This window comes from Dipodomys spectabilis, unplaced genomic scaffold (genome assembly GCF_019054845.1).
Source record: "Dipodomys spectabilis isolate Male_0828 unplaced genomic scaffold, ASM1905484v1 ptg000422l, whole genome shotgun sequence".
Lineage (NCBI taxonomy): Eukaryota > Metazoa > Chordata > Mammalia > Rodentia > Heteromyidae > Dipodomys > Dipodomys spectabilis.
This window is the reverse complement of record NW_024871099.1, coordinates 7464425-7489969: the sequence shown is the minus strand read 5'-3', so window position 1 is coordinate 7489969 and position 25545 is coordinate 7464425. Positions and strand designations below refer to the sequence as shown.

General features: G+C 49.7%; 3 protein-coding genes across 3 annotated transcripts; 1 reads left to right on the top strand and 2 right to left on the bottom strand.

The window, feature by feature from the left end:
- Window positions 1–5211, bottom strand: Rps19 (ribosomal protein S19). Its single transcript, XM_042667957.1, has 6 exons — window positions 5128–5211; window positions 4576–4646; window positions 4246–4346; window positions 1369–1552; window positions 964–1018; window positions 1–65 (listed from the first exon to the last, which is right to left on the bottom strand). Exons 2-6 carry the CDS (start codon window positions 4644–4646, stop codon window positions 39–41), a joined length of 438 nt encoding a protein of 145 aa, XP_042523891.1. The 5' UTR covers window positions 5128–5211; the 3' UTR covers window positions 1–38.
- Window positions 5212–12141: 6930 nt separating this feature from the next.
- Dmrtc2 (DMRT like family C2) lies at window positions 12142–15917 on the bottom strand. Its single transcript, XM_042668170.1, has 8 exons — window positions 15690–15917; window positions 15453–15607; window positions 14842–14918; window positions 14408–14588; window positions 14158–14284; window positions 13395–13455; window positions 13067–13241; window positions 12142–12254 (listed from the first exon to the last, which is right to left on the bottom strand). The coding sequence occupies exons 1-8, from the start codon at window positions 15911–15913 to the stop codon at window positions 12142–12144; spliced, it is 1113 nt and encodes a 370-aa protein (XP_042524104.1). The 5' UTR covers window positions 15914–15917.
- A 5769-nt stretch (window positions 15918–21686) lies between these two features.
- Lypd4 (LY6/PLAUR domain containing 4) lies at window positions 21687–25301 on the top strand. Its single transcript, XM_042667789.1, has 3 exons — window positions 21687–21792; window positions 23641–23967; window positions 25093–25301. The coding sequence occupies exons 1-3, from the start codon at window positions 21687–21689 to the stop codon at window positions 25299–25301; spliced, it is 642 nt and encodes a 213-aa protein (XP_042523723.1).
- The last annotated feature ends 244 nt before the right edge of the window (window positions 25302–25545 follow it).

Below are 25545 nucleotides of genomic sequence, written 5' to 3'. Positions count from 1 at the left end.
TTACGAATGAGGCAATTTATTAACCCAGCATCTTTGTTCTAATGCTTCTTGTTGGCAGCTGCCACCTGTGGGAAAAGGCAGAAGAGAAAGGTGAGTGGGATATCTGCTGGGGTACCTGCATGCCCCCTCCCCCTATTACTCCATCTCCATAACCCTATGGAGCTCCAGATGTAGAATGGGAGTATAAGCTTCCATAGCCTTGTGAGGTGAGGGGCAAGGGCTGGCAGCTTTAATTTTTGGTCATGGAGCTTACTCTAGGACTGGGCGCTGACCCTGAACTCTTCAGCTCTGTATCACTTGAGCCATAGCACCACTTCTGGCTTTCTGCTGGTTTACTGGAGATCAGTCTCACGGATTTTCCTGCCTGGTCTGGCTTTGACCCCCGATCCTCAGGATCTCAACCTCTGAGTAGCTAGGATCACAGGTGTCAGGCTCCTTTATTCTTTTTTTTTGGGGGTGGGGGGGGGGGGGGGGTGGGGGGAGGGTCCGGTTGTGGGGCCTGAACTCTGGGCTTGGGTGCTATCCCTCAGCTCTTCAGCTCAAGGCTAGCGCTCTACCACTTGAGCCACAGTGCCACTTCCCGCTTTTTTTCTTTTTTCTCATGTGGTGCTGAGGAATTGAACCCAGGGCCGCCTCATGCATGCAAGGCAAGCGGTCTACCACTGAGCCACCTTCCCGGCCCAGCTCCTTTATTCTTAATACCTTAACTTACTGACTGTTCAACAGTCCACAACTCTTGAATCTGACTTAATGATACGGCTCAGTGCTAGGCTGGGGTTCTCACTACTGTGTCGCCTGTACCCAGTACTCAGCAAGATGAGGAGTAATCAAAGAGCTGACTTGACGCGGGATCATCTACCCCCTGCATTCCAACTTCCCTCCAGCTCCAGCACAAACCCATTTCTCTTGCCCAGAGCAGTGCCCTCCAGGGGAGGTGGCGGTCACACCAGTGCACAGCCTCACCTGTCCGGCGATTCTGTCCAGATCTCTTTGTCCCTGAGGTGTCAGCTTGCGGCCCCTGTGGAGGGAAGAGTCACACACTCAGCCCCCCTCCCCTTAGGCACCATGCCAGCCAAGCCCTGAAGCTGGCCCTGGCTGGTGTAGGAGTGGGAACCCTCCTGGGAGCTGACAGGGTGTCGTTTGTGCAAGCATTAGATCAAAAGCCCGAAAAATCAATTGGAAAAAGTTAACGAGCAGGCTAATGAAAGCGGACAGTCGCTAAATTACCTTCCTGCAGCCGAGGAAGTCAGCCAGAGAGGTCAGGGTGAGGCCCCGCACCATCTGCTCTCTGGCGGCACCCCTGCCCACCTCCAAGGGCTAAGGGCACCTCTCTAGTGGTGGAGGAGGCCCTGGCTCCCCACAACATACCCATCTTGGTCCTTTTCCACCATTTTCAGCCCCTCCAGGGCTTGGAGGACCCGGCGAGCCACGCTCTTGGAGCCTCGGCTGAAGTGGCTGGGCATGACGCCGTTCCTCTGCCGCCCCCCGTAGATCTTGGTCATAGAGCCGACCCCAGCGCCGCCCCGGAGGTACAGGTGCCGCGCCGTGGATGCTGGGGGGAGGTGGAAGAGCATGAGGACCCTGATCAGCAGAAGAGGCCTTTTTGGTGCAAGTGAGTATGTGTGCGCACGCACACACACCTTACTGTCACCCTTTAGTAAGGAAGAGGCACCACCACCAGGCAAGACCCAGGGCTCCCATCATCCCCCATCTGCCACAGCAGAATGGCCTGCAATCAGGACACCCCAGCACTGGCAAGGCTGTTGAGGGGGGAAGGCATTGCCAGAGCAGAAATGGACAGGGGACCCACTGCCACAAGCAGCTCAACCCTGGAGAGCTCAGGTGGGGACAGTGGGGCAGGGGCCCTAAGCACTACGGTGGAGACATGAGTCACCCACACAAACACACAGAGGTTTCTGTCCCAGCACAGCCCCTGGCCTGCATAACAGGCCACAGTAATGCCCAGCTTCAATGACAGCCTCCTGGGAGGCGTTCCAGAGTGGTGCCAGGTGATGGATGGTATGGCCTGGGGACAGCTCTCGGCCCTGGACACCAGCCAGCACCCTCAAAACCAACTGAGGGAACTGGGGGCACATTTCTTCAATGACCAGCAACCCAACCAGAGATGGGCAGTGTTGTGTCCATCTACCGGATTGGATTGGGTGGCTCTTCCCCCTGCAGTGTCCCCAGTTCCTACCCTGGGCAGGACCAGCACCAAGACAAGGAAAGCAGCAGACTGCAAAGGAGACCAAGCAGAGCAGTCAGATGAGGGTTGAACCCCAACATTGCTCATCAGTAGTAGGCATCCACCAAGCTCTAATAGTTCCCAGACTAAGTTGTACCCATTAAAGAACCCACTTTGCCTGGAACTCATAGTGATCGATACCAGCCAAAACAATGCTCACCGAGCTCTTCAGTGGCAGCTTAGATTTTCTCAGGCTGTATAGAAACACCCGGAGTGGAAAAACACCTTTGCCAGCTAGTATATCCCTGCCACCTGCCCTGTTCATGCTGAAGCCTAGAAAAGACTGTGTGCCCCTCACCCCAGGCCCCAGCACTTTAGAGGGGGCCATAGCTGAAACAGAGGGCCAGGCTGAGAGGACAGGAGACAGGTCACCTCCTACCAACTACTGCACCCCTGCAGCCTGTGGTACCGAGGGAAACCATGGTACCTCTGAGGCACAACTGGTTTCTCACTGACAATGAGGAGAACCTGTTAAGGGTCAGTGGATGGGGATCAACTAGATGGAACCTCGTTGGGTTCTAGAACAAAAGATAGCAAACACCTGCAAGAGGGATGAACAGGAACAATCCACTGGGTATGTTACAGCTACAGCTGCTGCCTCAGCTGTGTGCTGTGAACCGGACACAGCACAGCCCAACAAAAACCAATGCAGCAGGGTGGTCCTGGGCTCAAGTGATTTAGAAGGCAATCTCCCCATGCCACGGAGTGGCTGGGCAGGAAAGCCCACAGTAACAATCAGGTGGCCATCTAGCCCATCTCAATTATCCGGGGTTTTCATTCATCCACGTGCTATGGCTTCCTAACCTTCTAAAACTTTTCAGAAGGGAGAGGTTGTGTTCAAGATCATTAAGATGGTGCACATAAATGTTACTCAACCTCCCAATACCAAATACCATAGAGACCCAACCAGCCCTACTTGGGGTTCACAGACTGCCCCATCCAGCAGGAAAAATGGTGAGGAGTCTCCTATTAAATCCACAGGCACCTTAGCCTTCCAAACTCCAGAGAGCAGAGACCATGGTTCAATTATGGTGGTCCCCATGCCCAATCTAAGTGGGCCCCACAGACAACTGATACATTGCAATCACACAAAACTTCATGCTCTAAAGGGCTGGGCCACTTGTACCAAGCTTAAAATCAATTTATCTCAAGATTTGCCAGTATCTAAACGGCTTCCTTTGTGCTGAGATCCAGCGAGGCCGGAGTTCCCACCTCATAAAAGAAGGCTTCAGACTTGAGAGGTCAAGGCAGGGAAGACTACAGCACAGACGGCCATCTGCGCACAACCCAGACCATGTACTCCAGCCCCAGATTAGGATGGGTTTACAGAATCTTGAAATGTCCAGATAGGTGACCCTAGCACTGTGGAGTCAGGAAATGCAATTAATTATGTCAAGTGTTAAGGCAAGGAAATAACCTGCTCAAACCACAAACCACTTAGAAAGAAGAGACAGAATGAAAGCTAGCTAATATGGCAGAGACAAGTGACTTTTGAAATGTAAACATTGACTGTGCACAAAAACAATTTCTTATTGGTAGCTGTAAGAATGAAAATAAGAGCAGACCAATCAAGTACCAGTTAGGAATACAAAAGGGATAAGGGATACTGATTCTATAAGGAACCCGGGGTCCTGTCATCCTAGCTACTCAGGTTGAGATGTGAGGATTGAGCTTCAAAGCCAGCCCAGGCAGGAGTCTTAGCTCCAATCAACCACCAAAAAGCAGGAAGTGGAGCTGTGGTAGAGCGCCAAATTTGAGCAAAACAGCTGAGTTCACGCCCCAGTTGTTTTTCTCTCTCATCATACACACATTCTAAGCAAAACAGGAACACCAATTTGTTTTCAAAATGTCACATCACCCGAACGTACAAAGTGGTGCCAGGCAAAATGTATCTCCTCCCATTGCCAATTTGGTATGGGGGCAACATAGAGACCCATGGGAGGGTAGGATGCAGGGAGCCCTTGAGCCCTCCATCCCCAGCCATAGAGCAAGTTCCTCACCAGCTCGTGTGTAGAACCAGTTCTCATCGTAGGGCGCAAGCTCTTTGTGCTTGGCCAACTTGACAGTGTCCACCCATTCGGGGACTTTCAGCTTCCCGGACCTAAAGCAAGACAACAAGAAATGGGCAAAAATCACAAATCTCCTTCCCTCTAATCCAGCTGTAGGCGAACAAGATCTGGAAAGATGTCAGGATGTGGCTGGGCATTCAATACAAGCAACCTAGGCCTCATCCAGAGGGCGGACCTCACACTGGGGGCAAGGGGCCCAGTTCCTGGGTGGCAGGAGATGAGGTATCAAACCTCAGTTCTCTCCCCTCTCCCCACACTCACTTTTTGAGGAAGGCTGCCAGAGCTCTGACGAACTCCTGCTGGTTTACGTCTTTGACAGTAACTCCGGGCATCTGCGAGAGAAGGGCGGGCAAGCACGTGAACACAGGCGCTGCTGGGATGACCAATGTGGGGTGTCTCGGTCAAGGATAAGCCCGCTCCTCCGTGACCTGGATCGGAGCCTCTCGTCATCTCCTCAGGCCACCCCGAGTCCCGCACGGTTCTCTTAGACCTCACGGTCCCCGTGGGTCGCACCAGCCCGGCCCGGCCTACCCCCCGCCTCACACACACCGTAGACAGACCCATCACACAGCCCTACCCAAGATCCGTGATGGGAGCCGCCCCACGAAGCCCTCCACTAACCCGCTAGACCCCTCGGGGTTCCCGCAACGCGCCGACCGGGCATGTCCGGGCCTGCCGCTCGCACGTGGCCGCGGCACCAGGGGGCGGGGCGGCCCGCGCCGGGTGCCCCGGAGTGCTCGGGCACGCGCCCCGGGTCCGGGGGGGTCCCTCCCCACCGTCCCACACCGAACCCGACACGGAGCGCTAGCTTACCGTGCGGCCTCCGCGCTGCCAGCCAGGGGAAAGGGAACGACGGGGTTTCCCGGGCGCACAAGTCGGGCGTCAAGTCTCGCGAGAGTTCTGAATGCTCGCGAGAGCTCGGTGAGGTGGGAGGGCCTATGGCAAGTGGTGAGGCGGGGAGAAAGGCCGAGGGGGCGGGCACGGGGGCGGGTCCTGCGCTTCCTTCCCACCCTTCTCCCGAGGTGAGCCTCCCGCTGGGACTCGGGGAATGAGGCGTTTGCATCCGTAGTCGCCAGTAATAGGGATGAAGTTGCATGGACGGAAATGGAAGGATGCCTGGCCACCACGGGCGGCACCAGTTTTCCGGGTTTTTGGTGTTTTTTTTTTTTTTTTAAACCAAACCGGAAGTGGGAGTAGTAAGGGCGGAACTGTGATGAGAAAAAACTAGAGGAAGGGCAAAAAAGAACTGTCGGTATCACTTTTCCATGTTCCATCGCCAGTTCTCGTGAGAGTTGGAGGAGCCGGAAGACCGGCCCTTGAAAGGGCGGAAATCACTTCATTGCATCAGTGGGACAGGGAAAGAGAAGCAGGAAAGAGAAGGCTATGGGGGGAGGGAGGGGGAGCAGAGAGGAGATAAGGGCGGGGACTGATAGAGGCGGGGCCGGGGGCCGGTAACTCAGGACTGTAATGTCTTTAGGAGGCTGAGATCTGAGGATCAAGGTTCGAAGCCAGCCCGGGCAGGAAAAGTCCATGAGACTTATCTGCAATGAACCACCAGAAAACAAGAAGTAGTGCCGTGGCTCAAGGTGGTAGAGCGTTAGTATTGAGCAAAAGACGCTTGTGGACAACGCTCAGGCCCTAAGTTCAAGCCCCATGACTGGCACTAAAAAAAAAAAGAAAAAGAAAACAATTAAAAAAAAGCAGAGGGGCTGGGAAGGTGGCTCAGTGGTAGAGTGCTTGCCTTGCATGCCTGAGGCCCTGGGTTCGATTCCTCTCATAAACAGAAAAAGCAGATGTGGTGCTTTGGCTCAAGTGGTAGAGTGCTAAGCCTTGAGCAAAAGAAGCTCAGGGACAGTGCCTGGGCCCAGATTCAAGCCTCAGGACTGGCAAAAAAAAAAAAAAAGCAGCAGCAAAGGCTCTGCCTCCTAGTTCTGGACTCATTAGTGCAGTCCTTAAGCTCATCTTGTACCTTCAGTTTGCCTGCCCAGTTTACCTGTGTCACTTTATTTATTTATTTTTGTCGGTTGTGGGGCTTGAACTCTGGGCCTGGGCGCTGTCCCTCAGCTCTTCAGCTCAAAGGGAGCCCTCCACCACTTGAGCTACAGCGCCACTTCCGGTTTTCTGGTGGTTTATTGGAGATAGGAGTCTCACGGTCTCTCCTGCCCGGGCTGGCTTTGAACCGCGATCCTCAGATCTCAGCCTCCTGAGTAGCTAGGATTACAGGCGTGAGCCACCAGCGCCCGGCCTGTGTCACTTTAATCAACAGATTTGCACCCTTCTTTACCCTTGATCCTTGGTTTAGTTCCACCATTTAAAAAAAAAAAAAGACACCGAGACCCATATCACTTGCCTATTTTGAGACTTCTCCCGTCTATAAGTGTGTTATGTATTAATTCTGGCAATAGAAATTTTGAATGCCAGCCAGGTGCCAATCCTAGCTACTCAGAGGCTGAGATTTGAGTATTGCGGTTCAAAGCCAACCCAGACAGGAAAGTCCATGAGACTCTTAGCTCCATTTAAACACCAGAAAACTGAACTTGGCACTGTGGCTCAGTGATAAAGCACTTGCCTTGAGCTGGAGTGCAGGGACAGTGCCCAGGCTCAGAGTTCAAGCCCCACGACTGACAAAAAAAATAAATAAATAAATTTGAATGCCTAACATTATTTGGACATTTATCATGTGACTAGTCCTGTATTACCCACATAATCTCATTCAATCCTTATTAGGCCCCATCATTAATGTGGTCCAATAAAACTGGGTTAGCTTTTGCCAAAAAAGTAAAATATAAATGTATATAGCTATTTTCTGAAGTTGAAAAGACTGAGTTTGAAAACATTAAATATATTTCCACATTGAACTACTACATATGAAATAATTTATAAGCGGGCTGGGAAGATGGCCCAGTGGTAGAGCACTTGCCTTGCATGCCAGAGGCTCTAGGTTCGATTCCTCAGCACCACATAAGCAAAAAGAAAAAAGCTGGAAGTGGCGCTGTGGCTCAAGTGGTAGAGCACTAGCCTTGAGCTGAAGAGCTGAGGGACAGCACCCAGACCCAGAGTTCAGGCCCCACGACCGGACCCCCCCCCCAAAAAAAAAGGAAATCATTTATAAGCATATTACAATGCTAATATCTATTAAAAAAAAAACAAACAAACAGGTTTCCCTGTGTAGATCATGCCTGTAATTCTAGCTACTCAGAGATACTGATACAGAGGAAAAGGAGGAATCTTGCTTTGGGGAAGAGCTCAGGAATGTATGAAACTCCATGCAGGGTGTGAATTTTAAAACTATGTGTATGTGAACATGTACCAGGGACTATAAAGCCAACAAGGAGACAGGGGTGCAGAATTTGCTTGATTGAGCCAGAAACCTGTGTGTGAATATAGCTTGGTTTAGTTGGTCTTGGACTAGAAGTGTGATCAGGAATAGACCAAATTCATGGATGGCTGAAGTAAAGAGAATGTGAATTCTAAAAGGACAGAATAAGCTGGGCGCCAGTGGCTCACACCTGTATTCCTAGCTACTCAGGAGTCTGAAATCTGAGGATTGTGGTTCAAAGCCAGCCTGGGCAGGAAAGTCCGTGAGACACTTATCTCTAATAAACCACTCAGAAAACTGGAAGTGGCACTGTGGCTCAAGTGGTAGAGTGCTTTCTTTGAGCAAAAGAGCTGAGGGACAGTGCCCAGTCCCAGAGTTCAAGCCCCATGACAAAAAATTAAAAAAGGACAGAATATGAAATGTACTCCAGAAATAAAAACTGGGTGGCGTGGGGAGGAGTCTTATGAAGAGAGAGAGATGGGGGGGGGGGAACAAGGATGATGCTTTATATTTGGAAACTTATTTTTGCAGTGCCAAGAGAAGTACAGGAAGAAAGCTTAGGAAGGAAAGATTTACTCCTCTGCTGGGCCAGGGCAACACCTCTCGGTATTCTGCAATGGGAAGTGGGCAGGGTGGAGGTGGCAGAGGAAACAGTGGTAAGTCCATGGGCTGAAATCTCTTGAGGGCTGGTCAGAGAGCAGGAGCCTTCTGGCTTTCCTGAGACATGGCAGTGTGGGAGCATGGGCAATTCTTTATCTGCCCTGTTTCAAGCCTGACCTCTGCAGGCCAGCCCTACTCTCACAGGTCCCACTGTGAAGTCCAAATGAGCTGAAAGATAAATTGATCTAATTAAGAGGTGAAAAGCCTCGGCAAGTCTAGCTCTGAAGAGGAGGTAGACTCCAGAGAAGTGAGAAGACCTGCCCTGTGTTCCAATTCTATCATTTCCCTCTTTCCTCCTTTTTTTCAGGCCATCCTGTATCCCCAAATTACACCCTTCCCAGCAGCGTGACCTTGGTACACAGAGGACCCTGGGTTGGCCCTAAGCAGCAGTGTGAACTGTGTTGCATGTTGCAATGCTTCACTGCTCTGTGACTGTGTGGGCTTGGCCATCTGTCACGGAGAGAGCATGGCGCAGTAAGGCTTAGGCAGGTCTATTAAGGGACAATCATATATCTAAGTTACAACTAGGAAGTGATGGAAGATATGAAGTGGACTTAAAACCTTTTGATATCTTACAATGCCTCCAGAGAAGTGTTGTAGGTTTGTCACTCTGGAATTGGTTAGGGGGCAGAATCCACTCACCTGCTCCAAATAAGAGAACAAGTTCTAATTGGATACTATCGCTGTTATTCATCTTGAAAAAGAGGTGTATAGATAATATCAGGAAAAAAGGGTCCATAATCCAGCATGTCCTCTGAGTTTTTTGTCTATTTAAAGGTGGGAATTGATGGGACTTTGGAATAGCTCAACAGGTCTTCATATATTCAGAATGGTTAAAGGAGGACTAAGAAACCAGTGCAGGTAAAATCTTATTATGTAATGATAGCTTGAGTAGAAAAAGACTCAGAAAATCCTTCTGACTTGTGCTGGTCCTCTGGAGTCCCAAATTGTTCATTCTCTGCTTTATGAAAACTATCATCTGTTCATTTGAGGCCCAGTAAGGTAAAGGGAAATTCTCCCTTGTCTTGTAGACGACTTTCCTGAAATTTCAGACAAGCCAATTTACCTCTTTACGCCTGTTTCTCTGTAATGCATTCCTTGCAGGGAGGTCTGTGGTGAGGTATCTGTGAAGTGAGAGCAGTGTAATGATCACTTCTAACCTTTCACGGGTTCTTCCAAACCTGTGGTACAGCACCACCCTAGGAAGTGCAAGACCCTCAGTTCAAACCCCAGAATGGCAAGATTAACTTGGCTCCTCCTTCTGTCCTGCATGGCTTTGAAATTATGCATCTGGAAAAATGTCATGTTAGATCAGCATCATACTGGCATTCCATTTAGCCAAAGCTGATTCGAATATATGACGCTTTTGGTCCACATAAGATTTGAAAAAGCCGGGCGCCGGTGTCTCATGCCTATAATCCTAGCTACTCAGGAGGCTGAGATCTGAGGATCTCGGTTCAAATCCACCCCACTCAGAAAACCAGAAGTGGCGCTGTGGCTCAAGTGCTAAGTAGAGCACTCACGTTATGCTGAAGAGCTGAGAGATAGTGCCCAGGCCCAGAGTTCAAGCCCCAGGACGAGATTTAAAAAAGAAAACGGCAGCGGAGTGCTGGTGGCTCAAGCCTCTAATCCTAGCTGCTCAGGAGGCTGAGATCTGAGGATTGTGGTTGGAAGCCAGCCTGGACAGGAAAATCAGTGAGACGCTTATCTCCAATTAATCACAGAAAAAGCTGAAAGTGGTGCTGTGGCTTAAAGTTGTAGAGTGCTCTAGACTTGAGCAAAAGGAGTCCAGGGACAGCACTCGCTCAGGTCTAGAGTTCAAGCCCCAGGACTGGCCGGAAAAAAAAAAAAAAAACTGTGCCAATGTTTGAAAATTAAGATATTGAACATAGAAACTTTGTTTCTATGGATTGCTTTTTCTTTTGGGGAGCAAGATGAGGACTTGAACTCAGTATCTGATGCTTTCTCTCATTGGCTGATGCTCTTACCACCTGAGCAATGCCTCTAACACCTGCTTTTTTTTTTTTTCCCTCAAAAAATCCAAAGAAGCGGGCTGGAAAGGTAGCTTAGTGGTAGAATGTTTGCCTAACATGCATGAAGCCCTGGGTTCGATTCTTCAGTACCACATACACAGAAAAAGCCAGAAGTGGTGCTGTGGCTCAAGTGGTAGAGTGCTATCCTTGAGCAAAAGAAGTTCAGGGACAGTGCTCAGTCCTTGAGTTAAAATAAAATCCAAGATGTAACTCTTACCTAATTGTTTCTGCTTGGACCCATCCACTAGGGCAAGAGGAAGCTGCCCCTTAGGTAGGGCGTACACTTTCAGTTTGCTAGCCACCATCTGGCCTTCTTTACTCATTTATATAATCTGTTTGGCCCTGTATTTGTGGGTCTCTGGTGAGCAGGAAACTATGACTGGCACAGAGCAGGCACTTAAGTTATGGCATCAGTGAATTAGTGAACCCTCCACCATCTCTAATATTCTTATTCTCCACAACTGGCAAAAAGAAAGAAAGGAAGGAAGGAAGGAAGAAAGAAAGAAAAAGAGAGAGAGAGAGGAAGAAAGAAAAAAGAAATACAAGAGCCAGGTGCCAGTGGCTCACGCCTGTAATACTAACTACTCAGGAGGCTGAGATCTGAGGATCTCGGTTCAAAGCCAGCCCGGGGAGGAAAGTCCATGAGACTTTTTTTTTTTTGGGTCCAGTCATGGGGCCTGAACTCTGGGCCTGGGCGCTGTCCCTCAGCTCTTCAGCTCAAGGCTAGCGCTCTACCACTTGAGCCACAGCGCCACTTCCGGCTTTTCTCTTTTTGCTTATGTGGTGCTGAGAAATCGAACCCAGGGCCTCGAGCATGCAAGGCAAGTGCTCTACCACTGAGCCACCTTCCCAGCCTTCCATGAGACTCTTATCTCCAGTAAATCACCAGAAAAAATAAAAGTGGCGCTGTGGCTCAAGTGGTAGAGCACTAGCTTGAGCTGAAGAGCTGAGGGACAGTGCCGAGGCCCAGAGTTCAAGCCCCACAAATGGAGAAAAAAAAATTCCAAGCTTGTAATTATTTGTGGTTGTTCTTTTTGTGTGTGTACTGTCCTAGGGCATGAACTTAAGGCCTGGACACTGTCCCTGAGCTTCTTTTGCTCAAGGTTAGTGTTCTACCACTTGAGCTACAGCTCCACTTCTGGCTTTTTGGCAGTTAATGGAAGGTAAGAGTCATGGACTTTCCTGCTTGGGCTGGCTTTGAACTTTAATCCTCAGAGCTCATCCTCCTGAGTATCTAGGATCATAGGTGTGAGCCACCAGCAACCAGCTAGTGGCTGTTCTTGAATAGGTGATTTTAACTTGGAGAAGTGAGTCAAACAAGTCTTTTTTGGTTGTCAGGACAGATTGATTAGGTTAGGCTGTGGTAATAAATAACCCCCAAGTCTTAATGGCTTCAGTTGGCAAAGGTTTATTTCTTACTTACACAAATCTAAAAACAAAATGAAAATACTCTCCTGTTTTCACTTGCACAGAGACCAACATGAGTGCACAGGTATACACCAAACATGAACGCTTGCAAAAAATGTACTTAGATTCTGGTCAGTTCTAACTGTACAGCCTTCTCCTTTTTTAGGGACCTAAAAAAGTCCCAGAACTCAATGAGGAGTATGTGAATATCCGCTATCAGCCAAGGAAATGCCCACACTACAAAAGGAACCAAAAGCTAACTGAAGCACCTGAAAGCTTAAAAAAGAATCCTGAGGTTTGTACTATATTCAACTCCATGTAAAAATCCATTAAGTAAAATAGCGAATATGCAGTGCCTACAGGCTATCCCTCGCCCTGCCTTGGTGAGGCAGCCTCTACCTCCGTGTTCTAGCTCAGGAGGGAGATGGACCCCAGACGCCCAATATGCAGAGAGACGGAGGGAGCTGGGGTGGGTCGGAGAGAGGGGCCAACAGGCTGGAATCCTCTTCCTCCAGCGGGAGCTATAGTCAGGAAGGAAGGGGCAGGACCACGTCACATCCATCCCCCTCCCTGTAGTTCCCTCTCTTTACCCCATGCAATAATCAGGCCTCATCCTCCTCCACCTGCTTCATTCCTCTTTGCTAATTTTCCTACCTCCCCTCTTGCTTTCTTCAGCCCCTCCCTCCATTGCAGCCAACACACTTGTCTTTGTAGAGCACAGGGAGCCTAATGTATCCCTATCTTTTCCCACAGATCCACTTGTGCAGGCTGCTGCTCTAGACTCCTAAGCCTGGCAACCCAGAGCCCCACAAGCAGAGCCTCTTCAGCCTCTTTTCCTGTTCCAACAGTTCCCAATCCGTGATTGGATATTAGGGTTCTCAGCCTTTTCTGTCCCCACATATTACTCCTGAAAACTCCTCAGGTTCTTGCCACTGAGCCTCCTGAAACTGTCCAAGTTTCCCTACTAGAGTGGGAACTTCCGAGAAGCAATTATCACCTTTACCGAGGCCAGATCCTGTTTATTACTTTCTCACTCCCTCTCCAGACTTCAGCAGACAGCTAGGGTCTGGAGATGGAGGCTTGGACTGGAGTTAGAGACCAAGACCTCATTTTCCTTGGCTTTAACATTCGTTGTTGAGAACAAAACTGGCAAAAGTGATATACTAAACAACTTCAACTGTAATTTCAGAGGCCAGGCTGAGGAACTTGGGGGCCTGGCTCAGAGGACATTCAACTTGTTGACCCCCTCATCTTGGTTAGTCTCTGTTTATCCTAGTGACTTCCTTCTCCCAACCATCCTTATCCTGTCCTCTCCTTTCAGAGAGAAGATTACCTGGTGGGCCACAGGGGTGGAGGAGGGAGATCCAGGCAGGATTGGGGGGGACAGAAGGGGTCAGGCGGGAAGCCTGGGATGAATCTTTCAGACCCACAAGGGCCTCAGCTGCCTCTCGCTGAAGCTGCCGCTCTGAGGAAGCAGATGTCCAGGCCAGGCGAGAGGCTCCAGGGGCCTGCAAAGGAGATGGAGAGAAGAGGACTGGAAACCCTTGCTTCTTCTCGCCCTTCCACTGTTCCCTCTGCCCCTGGTGCCTTTCATCTCCTACTTTTCCCCTCCCCAATCTCCACTTCCTCCCTGGGTCAGGATACCACTTCTTCCCCAGGACCTGTGGCTGCAGCAGGAGAGTGTCCGGGGTACCACATGACTGGAGTATCAGTGTGGAGCATCTAAAAGGAGGGAGAGATGCCAAGGAGGGTAAACAGACATGTACACGTGGAAAGAGGGTCAGACATTCTGGGCTAGGATTCGGAGACTTCGTGGGCTTGGTTAAGTCTTGTCCCCTGGGTTGGCTTACTTTGTTTTCTAGAAAATGAACATCTCTATCAGCTTTTCCCTCCAAAGATACTGTGAGGATTACAGGAAATCACTGGTGTCAGTTTTTAAAAATGAACAAAATGCCTAAAGGGACTGGGGTTTCTGTCCCTGTCTTACCTAGTTTTCCTTCCCCTGGTTCTCTAATCCCTTTGGAACTTGAAGATTAGCTTTGCTCCAACTTCCAGAAGCTTTCTCTAATGGCTCCTGGCCTTTTCTTGGCCCTCTGTGGCTTTCCTAGTGCTCAGTTTCAGCACATAATCCTACTCCATCTTATCTGCTTAAGATCTGATAGCCAGTATTTCATCAAGGTCAGGGTCCATGCTAGGTGTGTCCCAAACATTACTGTTATGAAAAACTGAATGACAATTATAACCTGAATGTAATGACATCTCCCATTTATATATGGAAAACCAGGCTGAGAAAGGTACAGACATGTGCAAAAGTTCCCAGGTAAGTAATGGCAGACCTATTAATCTGAGATCTTTATCATTCACTACAGTGTCTAGCATAGAAGTAGGCTCAGAATAAATATGTATCCTTGTGTCCCTACTCACGTGTGGGGCAGGTTAGGGGGTCCTTGAGGCTCTCCAGAAAGAGGAGTGGTCAGTACCGATCGAGATCCTGGGCAAGGCGGGAGGGGCCCGTGTGCAGGCAGGCGGAGGGAAGTGCCAGGGTCAAAGCCTAAGGCGGGGAAGAGAAACGAGATGTTCAGGTCTCAGAGGTGACCGTTCTCTCCTCCCTCTTCTCACCTGCGACCTTTCCCACTTCCCTTTCTGCTGAATGAAGGCTGAATTCTCTTCTTACCAGCGAAGGGATGCAGAGGGACAGCAGGTTCCTGACACAGCAAACGACACACCACTGGGGGTGGCATGGAAAGGCCTGGGGGCAGCCAGTGTCCAGGGCCCCAAGGGCCTGGAGGCACTGGAGTCCAGGGCAAAGGCAAGGTTTCTGGGGGACAGCTGAGTAGCAGGGGCCCACAGTTCTCCTGGAAGGGCAGATGGCACAGATTAGAGTTAGGTATAAGGTTAGAGGAGGAGTGGCTATGTTCTGAGAAGGGGAAATGTCTGGGCTGGGCCTTAATGTTCCACCCTCTTTAATTTGCCCACAGAAAAGAAGTGACCTGCTCGCAAGTTGGTAGCATGCCAAGGTTGGGAGTAGAACCCAGATGCGAAGGGCACCGAGAAGGGGTCTGCACAGGAGCTAGGCTGGGAACCTCTTCCTGAAGGCCAGGTTCTTACCTTCCCAGGGGGTGTCAGTGCCAGTGGGACTGCCCCATGGGAACCCTGAGGCTGAGGGGCTATGTTCTCCTTTCCAGCTGTAAACAACCAGAGAGATTTAGTGAGCCTACACTAACCCCAACACACAGGTCTTATTTCATGTGGCTCCTTCCTTTCTTCCTTCTCCCTCCCTCCCTTCCCACCTTCTCTCTCTTTCCTTCCCTCCCTCCCCTCCCCATCCTGCATCCCTCCTTTCTTCTCTCCCTTCTTGGTACAGAGTTTGGGATTCAAGATCTTGGGCCTGCTAGACAGGTGCTTTACCACTTGAACCATACCCCCTTTACCCTTTTTGCTTTTATTTTTCAGATTGGGTCTTAGCCCTTTTTGCCTGGGGTCGGGCCTCAGACTGCCAAGCTCTTGAGCAGCTGGGATTACAGGCGTGCACTACCACACCTGGCTCTGCTGATCATTTTCTACCTCTCATCTCACTGCATCCTCCTAACATTCAATCACATTTTATAGTTGGGGAGCTGGAGGACCTAAGGGCGGAACATGTAGCCCAAGGTCACAGACCAATTTGATGGCAGGATTGAGAATCTTCCCTCATTCAAATTCCAGCCAGAGACACTCACGGGGGACTACTGGTCCAGCAGCTCCTTTCTTGACTCGGCTCAGTGCTTTAAAAGGAGCTGCCCCTCTCACTAGTCCCTGAGCCAGGTGCCTCTTTAGCTGCGCCTCCTGCTGCCTACGCAATGCCACCTGAGCAGCCATGACTCTCCGGCGCTCCCTAAAAGGAGGAGAAGACGAGCAGGCAGTCAGCCATTTTTCCAGAGGCTCATCCGCCCCTTCTCCCTGGACCTTCCACTCACAGAATGAGGACACATTTGTGACACTCGCAAGTCTGAAAGAGGCAGAGTCGCTTGTGGCCCTTGAGGTGGGCAGTGACACCATGGTTTCGGCAGCGGGCACATGTCGGAGAGCGACTCACAGCTCTCCTGGGGATAAGCTCCATGCCCTGGGGAGCTCTGGTCTCACCCCTTGGAGCAGAGTCAGCAGGGGAGTGGTGGGCATCAGGTGTTTCCTTTGGATCCATGGATCTAAGGGCAGAGGTAGCAGGTTAGGATGGCCGTGTGGGCCCTCCCCTAACCACCCCCTCCTGCTCAGGGAGGCATGTGCGGCTCTCTGTCATATGCCCTAGCCTTCACCCTGGTTTCTCCCCTCTTCACCCTCTCACCTTTCCCATGGATCCTCCTTCCTAAGAAATCCCTACATCCCTTTCCTTCCTTAGATTTGTGTGTACGCATACGTGAGTGTGCACATGAATGCCAGTACTAGGGCTCGATCAAGGCCTGGGCACTACCCCTTAGCTTTTATTCCTCCAGGCTCTGCCTCTTGAGCTACAGCTCTACTTCTGGCGTTTTGGGTGCTTAATTGGAGCTATGAGTCTCACAGACTTTTCTGTCTGGTCTAGCTTCAAACTGAAATCCTTATAGCTCAGCCTCCTGAGTAGCTAGGATTACAGGCATGAGCCGCCAGTGCCCAGCTTCTTTTCTTTAGCTTACCTGCCCACTTTCCCATGATGAATCTCAGTTTCAGGCATAGGCATGGCTCTCCCAGCCCCCTCAAAAGCTTTCATTCAACATCCCTTTCTGCTGGATTCCGCCCCCCCCCCCCCCAAGTACTAGGGAATTGAACCCTTGCAGGTGTTAGGCAAGTACTTTACCACTGAGGTAATCCCCACTCCCATCTATGAATTTATGCAATTCCTTGTGTATATATCCTGTGTACATATATGTGTATATGTAGTGCTTATATATAGTGTTTTATAGTACCTGTGTGTATATATAGTATTTATATATATGTACACAAATACACACACTGGGTCACTGGGGATTGAACCCAGGGCCTCTCCCAAGCTCTCTACCAATTTGGCTACTCCCCCTCCCCTTCAAACTCTCCATTCTCCTGCTCACCTCCTGAGTAGCTATGACTACAGGCCAGCCACCACACCCACTTCTGATTTATTTATTTAATTAATTTTATTTTGCTCGTGGGGCTTGAACTCAGGGCCTGGGCACTGTTCCTGACCTCTTTTTACTCAAAGTTAGCACTATACCACTTTGAGCCAAAAAGCCACTTCCAGCTTTCTGATGGCTCACTGGATATAAAGTCTCAGGGACTTTCCTGCTGGGACTGGCTTTGAACTGCCATCCTCAGATCTCAGCCTCCTGAATAGTTAGGATTATAGGCATGAGCCACCAGCCACTGGCCTAAAAATATTTTTGTCCCTTGAAAATTTTAATCTCGCATAAACCATGCCTTAAATCTGTGGTGTGCTGCTTCCGTTTGGTTTTGTTCTCATACCGTCCCTTCCTAGTAACGACATCATTGTGAGGGACCTGCCTGCCCCATTTTTACTAGCTCGGCTCAATCATTCCTTCATTCTTTCCATCATTCTCTGGATCCCTGCTGCATGCTGAGCCCCAATCTAGGCCAATAGTGCTCTTCTCTGGATGCCAGTTTCTCCGTTGGACCCCACAAGATGGCCACAGGCATTCTCGCACAAACACAAGAAATCACGGCTGCTCCTGAATCCCACGCGCTAACAATAAACCTCACGCATCCCTTCTTTTTCATACAGTTATTACTCAGGTACACCCCCATTCCAGCAGCCCCCATCCCCCCCCAACACTGGATCCGTGCCACACCCCCCCCCATCCGGCTCCAGGGTCCCAGGAAAGGGGGCAGGCCACGAGGCCCGCACCCAGAGGTCCTGCGGGGGAGGGGGGAAGGGAGAGATGGGGGTCGCGAGCAGCGCGAGGGGGGAGGGGGAGGGCAAAGGAGGGCGCCTGGGGAAGGGGGTTCAGTGTTAGGAAGAGGGGGAAGAAGGCCCAGGGAGTGGAGGGGTCGTGTCCGCTCCTGGACACCAGCCCTACGGTTACCACAGCTTCGAGAAGAGCCAGACTTGCCCCGGATGAGGCCAAGAGAAGGAACGAGAAAGCAGCCAAGAGAGGAACTGCCGTGCCTCGCGCCACTTTTTCCCGCCCCTTCCCGCAATGACCAATGAGCTTCCAACACGCTATCTCCTGCTACACCAATGTGGTTGTAGATCCTGCCCGAAGCTCCTCCCACTTCCTCCTCCCCCCCTCCTCTCCTTCCCTTCCTAAGCGCCTAACTACTAGGCCAGCCAATAGCGCGTCGAATTGAGCCTCGGGCCTCTGGCCCCTCCCAGCACCTTTCTAGACTGTTCTTCCCATTGCGGGTGGGATAGCCAATGGGGCGTCGAGTACCATCTCTGACGCACAAGCGGGACCCGCCCCTTTTCCCCCTCCTCCCCTTGGGAACGGCAAAGTGGGCTCTGAAGGATCACAGGCGTTGACCGGGGCCCCTCTGCGCATGCGCAGACGCTCCTGTCTGGCCTGCGCTCTCGGCCGCCTTGGTTTCCCCCTGCCCATGTCCGATTTTTCCCCGCAGCCTTTAGCCTGTTTGCTTGCTGCCGATTTCTAGGTTACATAGCCTGTGTAACTGTGGCGTACCAAGATGAAAGGATGGAAGAAGTGACCTCTAACTGGCCTGTGGTGCCAGGGAGCTGTTGGAGATAACGTTGGAAAGGTGGTTTGGGTTTCATTACACAGAGGGAGGCTTGAATGATCAGTTGAAGAGATTGAACTTGATCTTGGGGTGCGGGGGGAGAAGAGTGGGGCCACACTGTGTATACTTGAACATTTGCCTGACACATTTATATATATATATATATAATCTATTAATAAATGTACATAATATATCATTAGAATATTATATGATTATATTTTCTATACTATATAGTCTAATCGAGTATATTACACAATAATATATTCTATACTTATATAGAATAATAAATAATTAAACAATATTTTCTATATCAAATATGTGATGTATATACATTTATAGATATTGATACAGATGCCAGTACTGTGGCTTGAATTCACTTGCCTCTCTTGCTTAATTTTTTTTTTTTGTCAGTCCTGGGGCTTGAACTCAGGGACAGGGCTCTGTCCCTGAGCCTCTTTGTACTCAAGGCTAGCACTCTATCAATTGAGCCACAGCACCAATTCCTGCTTTTTTGTGAGTAGTTTTTTGGAGATAAGAGTCTCACAGACTTTCCTGCCTGGGCTGGCTCTGAACTGTGATCCTCAGATCTCAGCTTCCTGAAGAGCTAGTATTACAGGCGTGAGCCACCAGTGCCCCATTTGCTTGACTTTTTTTTTTTTTTTTTGCTCAAGGCTGATGCTCTACTGTGTGAACCATACCTTCACTTCTGGCTTTTTGCTGGTTAATTGGAAATAAGAACCTCTTAGATTTGTCTGTCTGGGCTGATTTTGAACCTTGATCCATAGATCTGAGCCTCCTAAGTAGCTAGGATTATAGACACAAGCCACCAGCACCTGGAAGCATGGTTTGAACTCAGGACCGGGACACTGTCCCTGAGCTGCTTTTGCTCAAGGCTAGAGCTCTATACTTGAGCCACATCACCACTTCCAGCCTTTTCTGAGTCATTTATTGAATATAAGAGTCTCATGGACTTTCCTGCCCAAGTTGGCTTTGAACCACAGGTCTCAGATCTCAGTTCCCTGAGTAGCTAGGATTACAGGCCTGAGCCACCAGCATCCAGCTGACACAAGACTTTTTTTTTTTGGGGGGGGGGGTCTGGTCATGGGGCCTGAACTCTGGGCCTGGGCGCTGTCCCTCAGCTCTTCAGCTCAAGCCTAGCACTCTACCACTTGAGTCACAGCGCCACTTCCAGCTTTTTTTTTTCCTGTTTATGTGGTGCTGAGGAATCGAATCCAAGGCCTCAAGCATGCAAGGCAAGTGTTCTACCACTGAGCCACCTTCCTATACCCTGACACAAGACTTTTATGATCCACCAGGAATGTATTGTATATCTAATCAGCTTCTATATTATACATAATGTGATATTTCTTTTTTGTTTGTTTGTTTGTTTGTTTTTGGGTCCGGTGGTGGGGCCTGAACTCTGGGCCTGGGCGCTGTCCCTCAGTTCTTCAACTCAAGGCTAGCGCTCTACCACTTGAGCCACAGCACCACTTCCGGCTTTTTTCTTTTTGCTTATGTGGTGCTGAGGAATCGAACCGAGGGCCTCATGCATGCAAGGCAAGCACTCTACCACTGAGCCACCTTCCCAGCCCATAATGTGATATTTCATGGTGTGTATCCCCTGAATATCCTGTATTTACTTGGTTTCTGGCAGGGAACAATCCTGAGTTTTTTGTTACTATGTTGCTCTAAGTTGTCATCCCATTAATTCTGCATCCTCCTATAAGCTGAGAGTGGGGATTTTTACTATGTGTACCTAGGATGTACCAAAAATGGGTTATTGATTGGTATTCTCAGACTTTATCCCACAGTGGTGTACTGAGCTCAAATCCCAACTCTTCTTTTCCTCAGGGATCAAGAAAATGGTCTTATCCTAACTACCCCATAAGCAGCAGTGGGTATTTTTATTTCCTTTATTTCTTGCTAATACTAGATTCATTTCTCAGGACAGTTGTATTTCCTCATGTGTTCCTTAGCCTTTCTGGTTGACTTGAATTTTTTTTTTTTGGTGCTGGTATTAAGGCTTGAACTCAGGGCTTAAGCACTGCTTCAAGCTTTTTTGCTTAAGATTAGTGCTCTCCCACTTGGGACATACCTCCAATTTTCAGCTTTTTTTGCTAGTTAATTGGAGGTAAGAGTTTCATACACTTTTTTATTTTTGCTCAAGTTGGCTTTGAACCATGATCCTCGGATTTCAGCCTCCTGAACAGGCATGAGCTATCAGCATCACCCATGGTTTTAAATTTTCTTATTGAACCAAAGAGACATTTAGGATATAAATGAACTTACACTCTCACACAGTAATTTAAGCAATAAGAATAAGAATAATAGCCAGTCCTGGGGCTTAAACTTGGCCTGGGAACTGTCCCTGAGCTTCTTTTTCTCAAGGCTAGCACTCTGCCACTTGAACCACAGCATCACTTCCAATTTTTTCTGTGTGTGGTACTGAGGAATGGAACCCAGGGCTTTATATATGCTAGGCAAGCAGTCTACCACTAAGCCACATTCCCAACCCTTATTATTCTTTTTTTATTGTGAAAATACTGTACAGGGGGGTTACAATTACATGGGCAAGATAATGAGTACATTTCTTATCAAGCATTGTAGCCTCCTCCTTTGTTTCCCCTTCCCATCTCATCCTCCCCCCCCTCCACTCAACCCTCCTCCCCCCTTATTATTATTTTCTTTCTTTCTATCTATCTATCTATCTGGTGTCATTTTGGGGTTTGAGCTCAGGGCCTGGATGCTGTCCCTAAACTTTTCTACTCAAGCTGGTATTCTACCATCTAAGCCACAGTTCCATTTCTGGCTTTTTGCTGATTAATTGAGTTAAGAGTTTCATGAACTTTCCCGCCTGGGCTAGCTTTGAATTAGATCTCAGCCTCCTGAGTAGCTAGGATTTACAGACATGAGCCACTGGGAGCCCAGCATAGGCCTCTCTCTCTTTGCTCTTGTGATGTCACTGCATTTGGTTGGAGAACAGCCTTACTAGTGCTCCTTGGATCAGCACCATGGCCAGTGGTAAGGCCTAGGTAAGAGAATAAGAGCCCAACTTTGAGAAGTTGAAGCGCTTTCTGAGTCAGATGAGAGGAGAGGACATGGTGATGGAGCATACCGAGCCACAGCAACTGACACAGTCACTGTTCTGTTTCCAAAAACAGTGACCTGGAGGCGGATGGACAGAGAATTTAAAGACTGACAAGAATCGAGCTTGGGACCTAGACAGGATTGATTCCAGACTGACTTCTAGAATCTAAGTCCCCAAAAACCAAGCCATGGGACACCAGCCTTTGAGATCCGTGCAGCTGCTATGCCTCCTAGGGGCCATCTCCTCTCTGCCTCGTATGTCCTGTGGGGCTGGATGCTATAAGGCCCCAAAAGGTGGGAGGCTGGAGTCATGTCCCTGGGAGAAGGAGGGCTGGATATCTGGGTTCCTTGGAGGCCAGGGTCTATGGGGGCTGAGCTCTTTGATTGACAATTGAAGGCTGAGAAGGCCAGGGCTGGGGGGGGTAGGGATGGGAGACAACAAGCATTCTCTCTTTAGGGGGCGAGGCCCTTTTGTGTTATGAAGCCATAGCCTCCAACTTCAGGACAGTTTCCTTCCATGACTGGGATTGGTTGCTGACAAGGAGCATGGTGTGTAAGCTGAGAGAGGGCTGTGAGGAGACGGTTCTATTCATCGAGACAGGTGAGATGCGAAGGCTCGCCTTTTCCTTCCTGTCCTGTTCCCCACCCCATCTCTACCCCCTAACTCCCCCCTCTGCCGCCCCCCCCCCAAGACAAGAAACCAGAATTCCTCATGCTTACCTCATTGTATATGTCAGGATACTGGCAAGGGTAGAGTGGATCCCAGATGTTTGTTCTGTGCAATGGAGATAGGGCGGGATGGAGAGGTTGGAGGTGTGGCTCAGTTGGTAGAGCACTAGCCAATGAGGGGCGTCAGGTGTCATGTTCCAGTCTCAGTCTCAGACCTAAAAAAGTAAAAAAAAAAAAAAAAGCCGGGCACCTGTGGATCGAGGTTCCAAGCTAGCATGGACAAAAAAGTCCATGAAATTCTTAATGAACCAACAAAAAGCCAGAAGTGGTGCTGTGGTTCAAAGTGGTAGAGTGCTTAGTCTTGAGTAAAAGAGATCAGGGACAGCGCCCAAACCCTGAGTTTAAGCCCCATGATGACAAAAGAAACGAAGAAGAAAAGAAAAGGAAAAAGAAAGAATTCCATTAACTTTACTGCCCAGGCTGGTTTCATTTTATTTATTTTTTGGGGGAGGTCCGGTCATGGGGCCTGAACTCTGGTCCTGGGCGCTGTCCCTTAGCTCTTCAGCTCAAGGCTAGCACTCTACCACTTGAGCCACAGCACCACTTCTGGCTTTTTTCTTTTTCGTATGTGGTGCTGAGGAATCGAACCCAGGGCCTCAGGCATGCAAGGCAAGCGCTCTACCACTGAGCCACCTTCCCAGCCCCCCAGGCTGGTTTCAAACTGATCCTCAGCCCTCAGTGTCTGAGTAGCTAGGATGACAGGTGTGAGCCCCCAGGCCCTGGACTTCCCTGGAATTCTTGCACTCCTAATCCCACCTCTGGATTTCACCAGATGATGATGTCTCCAGACATACCTTTGTACACGGACTGGACACAGAGTAGGCAATATGATTAAAAAAAAATTCCTCTTCTTGATTGGGCACTCCTGTCTTACACCTGTTATCCTAGCTACTCAGGAGGCTGAAATCTGAGGATTGAGAGGTTCAAAGCCAGCCCAGGCAAGAAAGCCCCTGACTCTTAATCTCCAGTGAACCAACAAAAAGCCAGAGTGGAGCTGTGGCTCAAAGTGGTAGAGTGCTAGCCTTGAGCACAAAAATTCAAAGATAGTAACCAGGCTCTGAGTTCAAGCAGACCCAGGACCAGCATACATGAAAAAGGGCATCTGATGGGGCTGGGAAGGTGGCTCAGTGGTAGAGCGCTTGCCTTGCATGCCAGAGGCCCTGGGTTCGATTCCTCAGCACCACATAAGCAAAAAGAAAAAAGCTGGAAGTGGTGCTGTGGCTCAAGTGGTAGAGCACAAGCCTTGAGCTGAAGAGCTGAGGGACAGCGCTCAGACCCAGAGTTCAGGCCCCATGTCCGGATTAAAAAAAAAAAAAAAAGGGCATCTGAGTGCAGTGTCCTGGGCCCCTGGGAAGCCCAGCATAGGGTGAGGCAATGCCACTGATCAGAGCTCTCTAACCCTCTGCTTTTCAGGGACCAGCAGAGGAGTCGTGAGTTATAAAGGCTGCAGCTCAGCCATCTCTTACCCGCCTCAAGTCTCCTACCTTGTTGCACCACCTGGAATCTCCATCGCCTCCTACAGCCACATCTGCCGGTCTTACCTCTGCAACAACCTCACCAACGTAGACCCCTTTTGGAGGATCAAGTCTACTGTTCCCAAGACCGTCCCTCTGTCTACCCACACTTGCCCCACCTGTGTGGGCAGATTGGAAGAGGAATGCCATCCAGCTTTTGCCGCCAACGAGACTTGCCCCTACAGTGCCTCTACGTGTTACAGCTCTACCTTAAAGTTTGAGGCTGGTGAGAGAGGAAGAACTTTTTTTTTCTTTTGTGTTAGTCCTGGGGATTGAACTTGGCCTGGGTACTGTCCCCGAGCTTTTGTGCTCAGGGCTGGTGCTCTACCCACTTGCCACAGCTCCACTTCTGGATTTTTGGTGGTTCATTGGAGATGAGAGTCTCAGGGACTTTCCTGCCTGGGCTGGCTCTGAACCTTGGTCCTCAGATGTCAGCCTCCTGAATAGCTAGGATGACAGACAGGAGCACCCAGTCCAGAAGAGGAAGTTTTTGATCGAATTGCCTACTCCGTGTCTAGTCTATGTACAAAGGCACGTCTAGAGCCATCTAGAGCATCTGGTGGGATCCAGAAGTCGGATTAGGAGTGCAAGAATTCCAGGGGGGACAGGAGCTGGTGACTCACGCCTGTAATCCTAGCTACTCAGGAGGCTGAGATCTGAGGATCAGTTTTGAAGCCAGCCCAAGCAGGAAAGCCAATTAGATCCTTTGTTGTTGCTGTTGTTGGTCGTGGGGCTTGAACTCAGGGCCTGGGCACTGTTCTTGAGCTCGTTTGCTCAAGACTAGCACTCTTTGAGCCATAGTACCACTTCCAGTTTTCTGGTGGTTCAATGGAGTAAGAGTCTCCTGGTCTTTGAATTGTGATCCTTCCATCTCAGCCTCCTGAGTCAGCAGGATTACAGGTATAAGCTTATCAGAGCCTGGTGTTCATGAGTTCCTTATCTCCAATTACCCCCTCTCCCAAAAAAGCTGGAAGTAGAGCTGTGAACTGGCACCCCCTCCTCCCAGCAGAAGTAAGGCTGTGGCTCAAGTGGTAATGCACTAATCTTGAGCAAAAGAAAGAAAGAATGAAGAAGGGAAGAAGGAAGGAAGGGAGGGAGAAAGAATGAAAGAATGAAGAAGGGAAGAAGGAAGGAAGGGAAGGAGGGAGGAAAGGAAAGAAGGGAAGGAAAAGCATGAGGCTCTGAGTTCAAGTTCTGACATGTGGGCATGTACACACACACACACACACACACAATCCAAAGAAGAATTGTGCCTCTGCCCAACCCATGCTCTGGCGTGGGAGCATAGGTGTCCTGGTTGGGGAGGCGCCTGTGGGAATACATCCCTGATCCTTCCCACCCTGACTTGCAGGAGATCTCAACAGCACCTTCATCCTCATGGGCTGCGCTCGCCAGCAGCACAAGCTTTTAGCAGATTTTCAGCACGTGGGAAGCATCCAAGTCACTGAGACCCTTAATAATATGGATAAGTCCCAGAGCACCGGCGGCGGCAGCGCTCTTTGCTGCCACGGTTCTTTTGGAGGCCTTGTCTTAGGCCTCCTCCTTGCTCTCAGCGAGTGACTGTCCAGCTGGACCGGACAAGCACCCGGACTCCTTTGCCTCACCAAATAAAGCTGTAGAAATAATTACCTCACCCATTTTTCCTGTGATTCCTGATCATGTAGAGGTATAGAAAGTATGTAAGAGACCAAACAAATCCTCTGTGTGTGTGTGTGTGTGTGTGTGTGTGTGTGTGTGTGTGTGTGTGTGTGCCACTCCTGGGACACACAGGGCCTGGACACTTACCGTGAGGGTGAGTGTCTAT